General features: G+C 44.0%; 7 protein-coding genes across 7 annotated transcripts; 5 read left to right on the top strand and 2 right to left on the bottom strand.

Annotated features, from left to right (window-relative positions):
- Positions 1-169: 169 nt before the first annotated feature.
- Positions 170-832, top strand: O0I10_004644 (uncharacterized protein; the record flags this gene model as incomplete). The annotated part of the gene is made up of 4 exons (XM_058484701.1): positions 170-356; positions 424-561; positions 615-698; positions 759-832. The coding sequence occupies 4 exons, from the start codon at positions 170-172 to the stop codon at positions 830-832; spliced, it is 483 nt and encodes a 160-aa protein (XP_058344578.1).
- Positions 833-895: 63 nt separating this feature from the next.
- On the top strand, positions 896-1,542 carry O0I10_004643 (uncharacterized protein; the record flags this gene model as incomplete). Its single annotated transcript, XM_058484700.1, has 4 exons — positions 896-988; positions 1,055-1,154; positions 1,232-1,371; positions 1,438-1,542. 4 exons carry the CDS (start codon positions 896-898, stop codon positions 1,540-1,542), a joined length of 438 nt encoding a protein of 145 aa, XP_058344577.1.
- Positions 1,543-1,826: 284 nt separating this feature from the next.
- On the top strand, positions 1,827-2,964 carry O0I10_004642 (uncharacterized protein; the record flags this gene model as incomplete). Its single annotated transcript, XM_058484699.1, has 5 exons — positions 1,827-1,907; positions 1,988-2,258; positions 2,326-2,455; positions 2,517-2,823; positions 2,887-2,964. 5 exons carry the CDS (start codon positions 1,827-1,829, stop codon positions 2,962-2,964), a joined length of 867 nt encoding a protein of 288 aa, XP_058344576.1.
- Positions 2,965-3,715: 751 nt separating this feature from the next.
- O0I10_004641 (uncharacterized protein) lies at positions 3,716-5,120 on the top strand (the record flags this gene model as incomplete). The annotated part of the gene is made up of 5 exons (XM_058484698.1): positions 3,716-3,822; positions 3,885-3,992; positions 4,044-4,155; positions 4,223-4,320; positions 4,412-5,120. 5 exons carry the CDS (start codon positions 3,716-3,718, stop codon positions 5,118-5,120), a joined length of 1,134 nt encoding a protein of 377 aa, XP_058344575.1.
- A 98-nt stretch (positions 5,121-5,218) lies between these two features.
- Positions 5,219-5,941, top strand: O0I10_004640 (uncharacterized protein; the record flags this gene model as incomplete). The annotated part of the gene is made up of 3 exons (XM_058484697.1): positions 5,219-5,324; positions 5,406-5,713; positions 5,771-5,941. The coding sequence occupies 3 exons, from the start codon at positions 5,219-5,221 to the stop codon at positions 5,939-5,941; spliced, it is 585 nt and encodes a 194-aa protein (XP_058344574.1).
- A 186-nt stretch (positions 5,942-6,127) lies between these two features.
- O0I10_004639 (uncharacterized protein) lies at positions 6,128-7,491 on the bottom strand (the record flags this gene model as incomplete). Its single annotated transcript, XM_058484696.1, has 6 exons — positions 6,128-6,319; positions 6,386-6,660; positions 6,811-6,913; positions 6,995-7,077; positions 7,143-7,310; positions 7,380-7,491. The coding sequence occupies 6 exons, from the start codon at positions 7,489-7,491 to the stop codon at positions 6,128-6,130; spliced, it is 933 nt and encodes a 310-aa protein (XP_058344573.1).
- A 2,345-nt stretch (positions 7,492-9,836) lies between these two features.
- Positions 9,837-11,451, bottom strand: O0I10_004638 (uncharacterized protein; the record flags this gene model as incomplete). Its single annotated transcript, XM_058484695.1, has 4 exons — positions 9,837-10,402; positions 10,470-10,681; positions 10,762-10,894; positions 10,971-11,451. 4 exons carry the CDS (start codon positions 11,449-11,451, stop codon positions 9,837-9,839), a joined length of 1,392 nt encoding a protein of 463 aa, XP_058344572.1.
- Positions 11,452-13,005: the final 1,554 nt, after the last annotated feature.

The following is a 13,005-nucleotide window of genomic DNA, read 5'->3' as shown; positions in this document are numbered from 1 at the left end:
GATGGGAAAGAGGTTGAGTAGGTCGAGGCGGATGTTCTTGGCAGCTTTATATAGGCGTGCGTACGTACCCAGCCAATGACAGTCGACGCATATGGCTTGCTGCCAGAGAGGGGTGGACATGCTGGAAAATTTGTATCGCGAATTGCCTTTTCCTTTCCGTGAGCCGAATATGGTCAGAACCAAAGTGCGGTGGGTGCTGTTCGAGTTACTGGAGGATCCTATTATACAACATGACAAGGTTGTCTTCCCTCGTACGCCATTGAATATCACTGAAAGGACGATTCTGAATAACGTATGGTTGTCGATTACTGCAAACTATGGCGATTTCGGCAATGGCATGAGTCGCGGTATTGTGGGTGAGTCGTGTATATCAAAAGGATGATGATGATGAGAGCCAAGTAAGCACTAAACAAGGATTATTAGTGAAATGGTTCAATCCATCAACACGAGTGGGCATCATACGAGTGCATCGGGAGTATGCCGATATGTTGTTAGCATCACTATTTTTCCTCAGGCGGATAGAACACATACCTTGCAGCTTTCGAATACTGCATGTATCAGGTAATAAGCTTACAACCAAGATGATGTCATTGTATTGAATAATCGGGTGATAGGGACCATTATTGCTGTACAAAAACAAGCCATCATCAGGGATAGGGACATCTATTTGGAGGAACAAGCCAAGGCTAATGAAAGAGGTAAAGAACGAATCAATGGTGTATGTTGACCATGTAAACTCATTGAAGGATGTCTATTAGGACAAGTATATAGTATCACTGAAAAGCTGGAAGAATCATCAAAGAGAATAAAAGAACTGCAGACTTTTGGATGATTAGAAAGGGCAAAAGCTGGGTTTATTGAGGTACTTCTTTTGACGTAGACATACATACACAACATGAAGCATCAAGCTTTCCCAACAGGGTGGTTCTATATCCAAGCTAATACCCATCCTCAACACGTTTTGACCGTGGTTGACAAGTCGTGGCAGGTACAGCACAATGGGCAGCGATCAAGGAGTGGAATGAGATTTGACCTTCTTCTTTTTGGCATGTAGCCAGGAGCAAGGATCGAGCTGCGACCACCTGCAGGAGAGAAAAAACACCAACAGTGGACCTATAGTGATGGTTTCCTAGTCAACCGACTCTCTGGTTGTGGTAAGCGTGTTGTTATGTGTATCTACTATAATATCTGCTGACATGCAGTGTGATTCGGTCCCGTGTACATTTAATAGTGATGAGTGTCAAACAAGCCAAGACCAATCAACCCCTCGTCCAAGGTAGACGACTACCAAAATATCAGGCGGATACGCAACGATGGCAATATGGACCAGATAACAAGATCACATTACAAGTACATCCAAGTTGTAGTTTGGTGAGTAGAAAAAGAAGAGCGATCATGTCTCGGCGAATATGTGTTGATGGATGGCATGATTATTAGAATACCCAGCAGGTACCACGACTCGTGGTGGATGGGGATGAAGAACAAGATGGATGGTCATGTATAGAAGAACTTGTTGAACAAGCTGAGAGACTTTCTCTATAGTCAAAGGAAGGGGGACAAGTAAAAAGATATTTCACTCGAAAAGGATGCGTCTATATGTATAAATGTGTGTGCGTGTATGTGTGTGAGTGTGATGCGTGACAACCCAAGCATACGTTCAAAATTGAGTTTCCCATTCGACTCTATCCGGTTTTCCCTCTTTCTCTCTTCCGTTTATTGCTTCACTTTTTTGCGTTATAAACATATCAACACACTTTCTCTTTATTTCTTCTCTTCTTTATCGATCGGAAAGCAACACCTAGACACCATCGTACATTCTACCCATCATGATTCGCAGTTGGTGTCTCTGCATAACATTGCTGCTGTCGGCATTGGCGGACATTACCTTGGCAGCCGTTATCGTCGTCGTAAGTGGGGCATAGGCTATTGAAGGAGACGGCAACAACAACAACAACGTATTCTCAACATGTGCTCTCTTCTATTGCAGGCAACCAACGAGACATACATTGATCGTATTGCAGCATTTGGACCAAGGTTAACCGAAGAAGGTGTGCTTGGAAGTCTTTTACCACCGACACATGAAGATGATCGTTATGGATGCGATATTGTGACGCCTCCATGTGAGAACTGGGTTGCATTGATTGAGCGAGGCGAGTGCTCCTTTGTCGACAAGGTTAGAGCCATGCAAGCAAGCGGTGCCATTGCAGCTGTAGTCGGAGATAAACATTACAACGGCTGGATCACCATGTATGCACCAGGTTAGCACACACACTCACACGTATCATTCATTACTTTTGCTCAACGCTTCTTTTATACAACATGTAGGTGACACATCGGATGTTCAGATTCCAAGTGTATTTGTCGCACAGCATCAATATCAAGCTCTACTTCAACTATCTCGCTCATTCCGGGAACCTATGCTTGTTCGGCTAGTTAAGGATGACATGTTAACATGGTAAACTCAAGTGTGTGGAAGAGGCATCAAGGATGTGTGTTGTGACTTTTGATATCCATAGGCCACTCCTTGACATGTTACTGGTGGTCGTTTTATCACCTGCTGTCATGATGCTTTTCATCTATTTGACATGGCGACTACGTCAACGACAACGACGCAAAAATGAATTAGCGCCAACTGACTTTGTAACACGATTACCGACACGCAAGTTTCGACGAGAAAAACAAGATCAGCATAATGAAGATCATGCAGAATGTGCTATATGCCTGGAGGATTATGTCGATGACGACATCCTACGTACATTACCTTGTCGTCATGAATTTCACGCTTCTTGTGTTGATGCATGGCTGACGACACATAAAAAGTTTGTAAGTAGGACTTTTGTTTAGCTTTTCTATTCATGCAATTGATCATAATCATGATTCTTCTAGTGTCCCATCTGTAAATACGACATTTGTCGCAAGACTCCGGAGTCATCAACAGAACGCACCCCTCTTCTCAACGCATAGTTTACTTTTATCCGTACTCTCAACCATCATTCATCATACAACAACATCACCTTCTTATCTTTATCACCCTTCTCCTCCTCCTCCTCGCCCTCTCCTCCCTCTTGCATTCATTTTCCCCTTTATTACCATCCATTTTGTTACGTACAATTGTTGCATAAACAACCTTGATGAACAGAGTCTCAAAGCTGAAACATTTGGCACCCTGAATTACAATGATGAGCGTGCGCCAAGATTTTCGCCATTCTCGGCAAATCAATGCTTTCCTTGTACATAGACGCGTGGTGTGGCGATTACACCTATGACCAAACAGGTTGTTTATTCCCATTTCTTATGTTCAATCAACAATACCCTTGATAATAAACATGCGGATGCGCAATCTTAAAATGCCCTTGCATATGTACCAGACATGATACGACTTGATAGAAGAAAAAAGATGCTCTTGTAAAGATTGGAGGAAAATCAACAAAGGGATGCATCATCTGCCAGCCAATCGTGCACCGAGAAACAGGCACGCTGATAAGATCATTTCCATGGTGTATGCCAAATCCCCTCCCTCCCTCTCACTCTTTAGCGCAATTGTTGTTGATCGCAAGTCCTTCGAAAATAGGCAACAGTTTGCCACATACATAACCTTTAAATAAACGCATGGGAGCCGCTGAGAGTATTCTCCCTCTTTCTTTTCTGCTTTATTTATCTTCCTTTGCTCAGCAACCCGTTTTGCATACAATACCCATACCTGTGGATCAGCAGCATGCACAGCTATACATTGGAGATTCTTGTTGTACTATCACTCCTCTTCATTAAAGATACAATTGCTTTATCCTATGGGCAGCAATGCGATGCATCTGCTATCTACACGTAAGGATGATGCACACACATACCATATAGGAGAAGAGCTGATGATAGTATTCATTGCGTAGAGCAACATGGCAGTATGATGATTCCTGTCAAAACGTGTACCTCTTTTGTGATCCTGCCACCAATACTTGTAACTATAAGGGTTGTGCCAATTCGGATTACATGAAAGAGTAAGTCAATCATAGTCAGCCCCAGCATTCAATGCTTATCGAAACGCATAGATGGAATGTTGCGGTTCATCCATATCCCCCACGATGTCATGGAGGCACTTTTTGCCCAGATAGCAATTCTAAATGCACACCGCTGGTGCAACCAGGAGGTCATTGTGAGCTGGTAAGTTGATGTGCATATCCATATCATGACGACGAATGACGTGTAATGGGATTTATTTTTGCTCTAGCAACGGGATGATGAATGTGCGGGTAACAATGCCATATGCCTGAATTCAACGTGCTATATCAAGGCGGCACCTCTTAGTGGTGGATGTGCGATGGATGTGTACGTGGCTTTCTTTTTACATTTATGGGAGGAACCCTGACCACCTTATGCTAATACAACAGTGAATGTTTATGTTTGATGTATATAATAGCACCGATTATGTATCGTATGACGCCACAGGGAACGGTGTACAACAGCGAATTGTGCGTGACAATTGTACGCAGGGAACCTATTGCGTCCACAGCAAATGCATTCCTTCAAAGCAAAATGGGATGGCATGCGACCAAGATCGTGAATGCATATCAGGGACTTGCAGTACCGATTATGTGTGCATTAATGGACCGGAAGTCTTCCGTACGATACCGACATGGTTGTGGGCTGTGGTCGGTGTTGCGGTGTTCTTGTTTGTATTGGCGACATTGGTAGTGCTTTGGATATTGCATCGATTCCAAGCTCGAAGAGAACGTGCCTTACGAGCTAAATTCTTTGGCGACAATGAAGAGTTTGCAAAATATGCAATGCTTGAACAACCGGATGGGGATGACAATGATGGTTCTCGTAGTAGCGATCCATCAAGTCTCACCCGTAGCATGGTTTATCTTACAACGCCCGAATACAATGAATCAGCTGCAAGAGCTACACCACGTCCTCTTAGTTTTATTCTAGGCAACAAACGTGCAAGTACTGGTTCTCATAATAGTAGCGTTACTGCTACGGGTGTCTCCCATAACAGCAACACAATGCCATCAAGAGCTTCCTTTCAACGTCTTAATTCTACCGAACTTCATCCACGTATCAACTCTCCTTCAAACCAACAACAACAACAACAACCATCCTCATCAACAATGCATGAAAAATGAGATTCAAAAGCTGATGTATATGTATTGCAATTTCCAATAAAGTAATTCTACAAGTCTCGTGTTACACTCCTCTTTTTCCTTTTACCCTCCACAACACAATGTCGTTGGCCCTCTTTCGTCATGCTCGTGTGGGCGTTAGAACAACTACAACTACTACAGCAACATTTTCCTTGAAACGAGGCATGGTGACCAGCAACAAGTCGCGTAAGGAATCCGATGTGTGGGGGAGTAGGGATGACTACCACTTGTCCTAGCGAGCATTGATTGTAATTGACACTAGTGAAGCCTTTCTTCGTCCTTTGGCACGTATGACCACCACACAAAAGGTTGCAAGGATGGTTGGAGGAGCAGGAGCAGCCACTACGATGGTTTTTGGTGGACCACTGTTGTTCAAGCAGCCTGTCGCATGTCAGCAAATGGTACAGCCTACAGCGCCAGCGCTTGTTCAAGAGCAGCAACAACCCAAGGGATCCCTCATTCACAAAGGGGAAATTTCATTTGGTGTCCTTCTCGGTGTATGCACTGGCTACTTTCTCAAAAAGATTGGCAAACTATTTGCGTTCATGGTTGGATTGGGATTTGTATCTCTGCAGGTAAAGAAAAAGCATTAGCAGCATCCACAAGATCATGACCTCATCTTCCTTTTCTAGTACATGAGTGCAAAGGGATATGTCACCGTGCATTGGGATAAGATATCCGGCTCAGATCGCAACATTGATGTGCACAGCAAATGGCAAACCTTGGTCGGATTCCTTACTCACAACATCCAGTTCAAGTCCACTTTTATGGCAGGCCTTTATGCAGGCATTCGTTATGGATAGGATCATTCATTGATTGTAGAATTGGATAAAGTTGGAGGATATTATACAATATGGGAATGTGTAGTTTCTTTTTCTATCTATCTCTTGAACACCACGAGGAAGAATAGTTGACATCGTTCGAGTAGTTGAGCATGATGAGATGATTGGGGGAAAGGGAAAAAGATAAAACACAACGATTGAGGTTATCTAGTTTGTGCCAAAGTACTCTCGCAAAACATCACCTAAGGTGACCATGCACACCGTTTGCCACATGCCGAGACCAATACGAGGTACCACACCCTTATAGAAACCTGAGAATCCGCTTGACTTGTAGATCCACTTGGCAGCTGTTACAATGCTAAGTTTTTCAGGTCGACCAGGCACCTTGATTTGACTTTGCTATAGAATGGATTCATAATGTGAGCATCCCCTGGCTAGCTATATATAGGATGATGGAACATTTACCATTTCAACACGAATGACTTCAATAGGCTGATTCCAGCAGCTAAGCGCACCAGCAACCATGGATGATGCAACCTTATCAACAGCACCAGGCTTTGCATTTTCATCACCGTGGCGAGCACGCAGGATCATTTGTTGAGCATAGCGTGCAATGGCGAATCGAGAAGCCCAGTTTGTGCATTGTCGAACAGCAACAGCGTTGACACCCTTGTTGATACCTCGAAACCCTTCCTTCTTGAAGATCTCAGATGCCACTTGCAATGTCGATGATTTGGAGGCTATGCATATATGTATATCCGATATCAGCTATATGTATGAGATCTTTCATTGTGTATGTCTCATTGTTGTCCATCATAAAGAAGAACAAAAATATACAACCACCCCCACCTCCTACAGCCATGGTGCTGGACCTTTCTGTTGTCACATACCTGATTTTTGACGAGTCACCTCCACAGTTTTCATAAAGGTACAAAAGCCCATGGTGGAATAAGCTTGTGCAAGGCCACCAGCCATGCCTCCAATGAGACCCGCCTAAATGAATGTCCATAATCAGGCATCACGTTTTTCCGTTATCTCTTTTTTACCCCACACACAAGGTTATCATTGACATACCGTAAATGGAGAAGCTCCAGCAGCACGAGAACGATACTCAAACTCGGATGTTGTAAAAAGTAACACTGCACCCTTGGTGGATGCTATAACAACAATATAAAAGCCCCGCGTTAGTGTATGGAAAACCACCAGGATGCTCTCTACTAACCTTCGATCCATGCCCATGGGATTAAGCCTTGATAGAATCCAAGTACACCACCACGTTGCCATACAGCAGAGAGAGCTCCAAGAACCGATTGACCACGGTTAGCAGCCATTTGGGTCTTCATCACTTCAAAAGGTTGACCAAGTGTGGAGACTTCGAACATGTTGAGAGCTATAGCAATAATGTGTGTGTTTGTCAGCATAAATGTAAAGAGCCAATACAAGTGTAAAAGGTACGTACTTGCACCCAACAACAAATTGTTCCATGACACAGCCTTTTTCTCGGGAACAACCGTAGTCTTTGTAGTCGTAGCAACAGTTGCAGTAGGAGCTGAGGATGGAACGGTTGCCATGTTGAGAGTGATCAATAAAGAGAAGGGAAAGAAACGTGTCGAGTCAACGTAAGAGTGAGAAGAATGCATTTAAACGAAATGGCCCGAGATTTCTCAAGAAGCATGTGAATGCGCTTGATGAGGATATGCCGACGACCCTTTTTTGCTGAAATCCAAGCAAGCTGCAAGCTTGTTCAATAAAAGTAATTCCCCAACCTCTTTCCGCTAGAATGCCTTTCAATACATGCTCTACCGATTTGCTCCCCAAAAGACAACATCCTTATAATTACCTATAGCCTATACATACAGGATCATAGCAACCATTAAGCATCTCATGAAAAAAAAGTTCCCACACACACCCTTTTGGGTACCGTTCATGCGTGTTGCAACCAGGCGTACGCGTTCCTTAACTAAGATTCAGGCACACACACATCCAATCTATCATTTTGATAAACGTAACTAGGACAAAGATTTTATTGGATATCCATGCATTAGCGCTAGCTATCAATCAAGCCCACATAAGCTGGTGCAACCAAAAGTCCTTTCCCTGTAATGCTTGCTATCTACACCACGATTTCGTATCCTTTTGATGCACTCGCAGAGCTACGAACAGGTGATTTCCTCTGAATGCTGGGATGGAGCTGATAGAGAGCGCTTTGTTGCTTTCATCTCATGTGGGTTGTATGATCCTTCAAGCGTTGGCTGTTGTCAAAACGTCGTATGATGTAGTGCTGTGTCCGTAAAGAAAGCTGATAGGATCACGAGAGATCAGTTGGGCGTTTCTTGCATTGATACAGAATGAAAGCACACCTGGAACGTAGCTTTTTTGAGAATGACTCGACCCAGATGTTGTTGTCGTCAAAAATGAAAAAGGTACCTACCTGATCGATGTATGCACTGCAAGGATCCCCTTCACGTCATCCACTACCTGTATCCCATCACATGGCCTTCCACTTTCACTATCGTCGCTTGTTGTGGTATCACCACGAAGTACTTGGTCGACACGCTGTCCTCTTCAGGTTGAGCATTGCTCATTCAACATGCCGTTTGACGTGGATAGGAAACGTTCAAGTTGATGACGGCGACGCTGCTGATCGGCTCGATTGTGCCGCTTTGGATTGCATCGTCGATTGTGTACGTGTCGTTTGATAGCCTTCTTTATCCCTTTGTTCCTCAAGTCGCCTTCTTGTGTTGAACATCGTTTGCTGATTGGTGTCAAAAGTGAAGAAGAAAGACCCAATGATGTCTTGTGCAAGAGCATTAATCATTTCAGGCAACGACGTTCACGCCGTGTAGTCTATTCTCCCTTCCAATCTCATTCGTCCAAAACAATCATGTATCTCCATCCACCCTTTGTAAGAGAAATAAATGCTTGGATAATGGACAAAACATTGCTTGTATATCAGTTGACGAGGACATCAAACAGCTACTAAAAACGCCACAGCAGCGAGTGTCATGTGACAAGCATAATGGTAATCATGCGACATGGATGATGTGACACTGTCAAAGCAACAAAGTACATCACATGATTGAGAACTTGCATTGCTATGCATCTTTCTCTCCCCCGTATTTTTAACCGAGAGACGATCAGCATACGTATGACGCATCTCGATCTCTGTTTTGGTGTCTCTATTTGCTTCTCGCATCTCATATTCTTCTCGTCGCTTCTTTTATTCCCAGTATCGCGGGTGCCGCCGAGATGGGAATTGGGGGTGAGGGTTCAAGCACCATCATGAAACGTGTCTAATGCATCAGCAGCAGCCACTTTTACCTAGTTTGGACTCATCCGCACACACACACACACACACACACAACTTTTTCCTTTATGCACCATATCACAAAGGTGTACCACCGAGGCTTGGTTCTCTATTTTTCACACACTACCAAAACCAACGACATTTGCGATCATAGCTGAGACCTGATACACAAGACTATTTCTGACAGTCGGCCGAACCATCCAATTTATGTACTCATCCTATAACATGATCAGCGATGTGACATGAAAATTGAGTAGAGGTCGAGAAAGATCATTCGTGTTTAATGGAGACAAGGTTCAAACAAGCTATAAACAAAAAAGCAACAAAATAGAAACAAACATCTCGAGGTACAATAATGGAGGAGAGAAAGGATGATACAACAAGGTAGTGGTGATACACATCAATGGGCGTGTGGTGTGTTGGGGGGAATCGATGAAATTAGAACGAGATTACTTAGATGAGACAAAGAAGAAGAATGAAAATGTTACGTTTTTGATAAAGTGCACAGTCAGATCAATGAGCCTGCCCAGATCCGAGATGATAAAGCGGTGGAAAAATGATAGTGTGAAGGGAGGAAAACGGGATAAAGTGAAGAAATTAGGACGTTGTTCACCATGGTTGATGATAGTGCAATGGCTGCTGTTGGGTCTGGATAGGGTAATTGTACCATTTGGCTTCTTGCTGTTGTTGGTGATATTGCGGTGGAGTCAAATGGTGTTGTGCTTGCTCATCATAGTATGCTGCTGGTGATGGCGTAAACATGTCAACATCATATTGATTCAGCAGCTGGCTATCCATGGATGGAGTTTCCAAAGCCGTTGAGCTTGTATTTGCACTACTTGTACCATCATAGGGATGCAACATGTGCAAATGATGATGGTATTGTTGTGAGCATGGTGTTGGAGGTGCTGATTCTGATAATGCTGATGATGACCCATTCGTTGCACGGCTAGCGTAATCACTCAAACTTGTAGCCTCATAATGGAATGAAGCTTGCGATGGTGGTGGAGGTGGTGGTGCTGATGTGGGGGGAGCTGTTGTTGTTGTTGTTGCTGCTTGTGGTGGTGGTGGCGGAGGTACAGCATATGGCTGTTGTTGTTGCGCAAAGTTATTGAATACCATGGATGGCACAGATGGTGCACGCGCCATACTGTGATTGGTTTCTGAGCTCGTCACTATCAAATGCACGAGCAACATTAGCTGTCAGATATGAGAAACATGACGAATCGATTCAATACTTACTGCGTGGTGGCACAGGCGGTGGTGGAGGTGGTGGCGGAAATGCTGATGCTGGAAATTGAACCGTTCCAGGGAAAAAGTATCCTGGTGGCATTGGTGGCAACATGGGCGGGTTGGCATAAAAGAAGATACTTGGGTCATCTGTGAATAATGGATGCAACAAATAGGAAATGTTGAATTGAGCAGCAAGTGCCTTTGCACGAGAAATCGTGATCCTAAAGGAGAATGATATGGTTGGTCGATCCATAATATCGAAAAAAAAAGTTTTTGCTTGTTTGGGGGAAAGAAACCTTACCACACGCCCTTCAAGTGCATTGCACCAACTTTAACGACAACACGTCCACGTTCGTTCTTGAGGATACCATCACGTCGGCCTCGTGACATGCCCACCACATTTAATAATTTGGTGCCATTGACCATGTCATTATCTGATTGAAACGGCGAAATTAAGCTTTTTCCTTTTCTTTGGTTTCCAAGTCAACCACTCCGAACGGAGTTACTTACCTTGTCGACGAGCAACACAAAAACCTCTGGCATCTACTTGATAGCAAATAGTACCCTCATCCTCCCAATAGGAAGTTGTCAGCTTAGGCTGTTGCTGTTGTTGTTGCTGTTGTTGCTGAGAATGGCTATTATTACTGTTGTTTTGATTTTGGGGTGATGATGCATGTTGCTGTTGCTGTTGTTGAGGAGACATAGCAGGTCGCTGTTGTTGTTGAGGAGGAGACGACATAGCAGGCCGTTGCATTGGGATCATGGGAAGAGGGTGTGCACGTTGCTGAGGTGGCATTGTAGGCACATTATAGGAAGGATGATGGTGATGATGATGTTGTTGTGTTGGGTTTTGGCTGTATTGCACCGAATTACGATTGAAAGGTGGTGGGTTCCAGGTCATGACCGAGATCTGACCACCACTGGTATCGGGTTGTTGTGGCTGCGAATATGGGTTGCCGTAATGAGTGGATTCAGCGAAGGTGCTGTACATTTGGAAAGGGTATGTATATGCTGCGTTACGTGCGAGTGCTGGATGTTTATGTACAATGATGCGATAAAATTGTTTGTTCAAGCCAATCGAATTGGATTGATTACAGTATCTTTTTGCTGGTAATTAACCGAAGGCGAAAAAGATAAGAAAAAGTAAAAGAGAATGGCTGTAGTGTGGTGGTGGCGGTGGTGGTGTACAACAAAAGCGTCAAGAGAAGAAAACAAGTGTATGAGAGAAATGGCGGTAAAAATGGCCAAGATTCCTTTAACCCTCTTTTATATGAGCGGGGTGAAGGTGTTGTGGGGGGAGCAGTGATGGTGTGCTTGTGGATAAGCAAGGTGTGTGTGTGCCCGAACAAAATGTTTGAGTTGCCAAGATGGGAATGAAAAAGCCCTTTTGGCACGTCAAGTATAACGGCCCCATACCTCTTTAGGCCAATGGATGGCAACTCTCCAACGCCCATTACGTGGCTCTTTGCAGATCCCGGCGGTCTGACGGGATTGGCAGCAACCACACTGAGTGAATGTACTTATTTAGGTTTCTGTCGACGTTGTCCGACAACTTGGTTTCGCGCGAAAATGAAATGACCCACCACCATTCGCCGCTGCAAATCTTTTCCGTTTTTAGCTCTTATCCCCAATGGAAAAGCCATCATGTATGGTTGAGTCTTGGGTGGATATTGAAGGCTGGCTGGCTGTGTATAATGTGTGTGCATGCCATCCATATCTACTCAGTCATCATGCCCTAACATCGGAAATGGCACCAATAAAGAAACAACCAATCTATCTTTTATAATGAATCGCGCGAAACCCATTTCATGATGGATGATGATGGTGGCAACCATACACTTGTACACGCTACCCCATTACAGTTTTCAAGGGGTGCTTGGTTTAAGCATATAAAACACTCGAGTGGACCACCCCTTGACCCCTTGGATAAAGGAAAAAGCGGGTTTGCTTGAGCTTATCTTTGAGAGAGATGGATTTTTTTTTCATGCTGATGACGATTGCATACGCAATTGTCTGGGTGGCTCCAAGTTACACTGCATTCTCTTGTCCCCACTTTATCGTCACGAAGCGGGGATCTCGTGCAAGGCATTAGTGGTAGACGTTGACTTGCATGGTCAAATTGTTCTCCCAAGTTACTGGCAAACTCTCTACATATGGCTTTGGTATCATCATCATTTGAGAACCCGCATCAGTCTCAGAGAAAGGAAAAGGGAATGGATCGACAAGTGTACAAAGGTCATCATCACCCAATAAAGAATCAATTACAATGAAAAAAAAAGTGAATGGGAGAGACATGAAAAAAGGCAAAGATCCAAACACTGATGCTGGTGCCTCTCACATGCCTCGAGTAATGAGTGATTGGGAAGAAAGGCGTGGCAACAACAGCAGCACATAACCATATCGCGCGCTCTGATTGCATCAGCAGCACCCCTGGGAAACTCAAAGCGTAGGACGATCAACATGCTCAAAGACACAAAGAGGAGGTGCTTACGTTGCCTTTCACACAAACCATCTCTCTTTTACGTTTTCTCATGGGCACACAAAT

This window comes from Lichtheimia ornata, assembly GCF_029851405.1.
Source record: "Lichtheimia ornata isolate CBS 291.66 chromosome Unknown scaffold00017, whole genome shotgun sequence".
NCBI classification, from domain to species: Eukaryota; Fungi; Mucoromycota; class Mucoromycetes; order Mucorales; family Lichtheimiaceae; genus Lichtheimia; species Lichtheimia ornata.
Note: the sequence above shows the minus strand (reverse complement) of the source record. Positions and strands in the feature narration are given on the sequence as shown.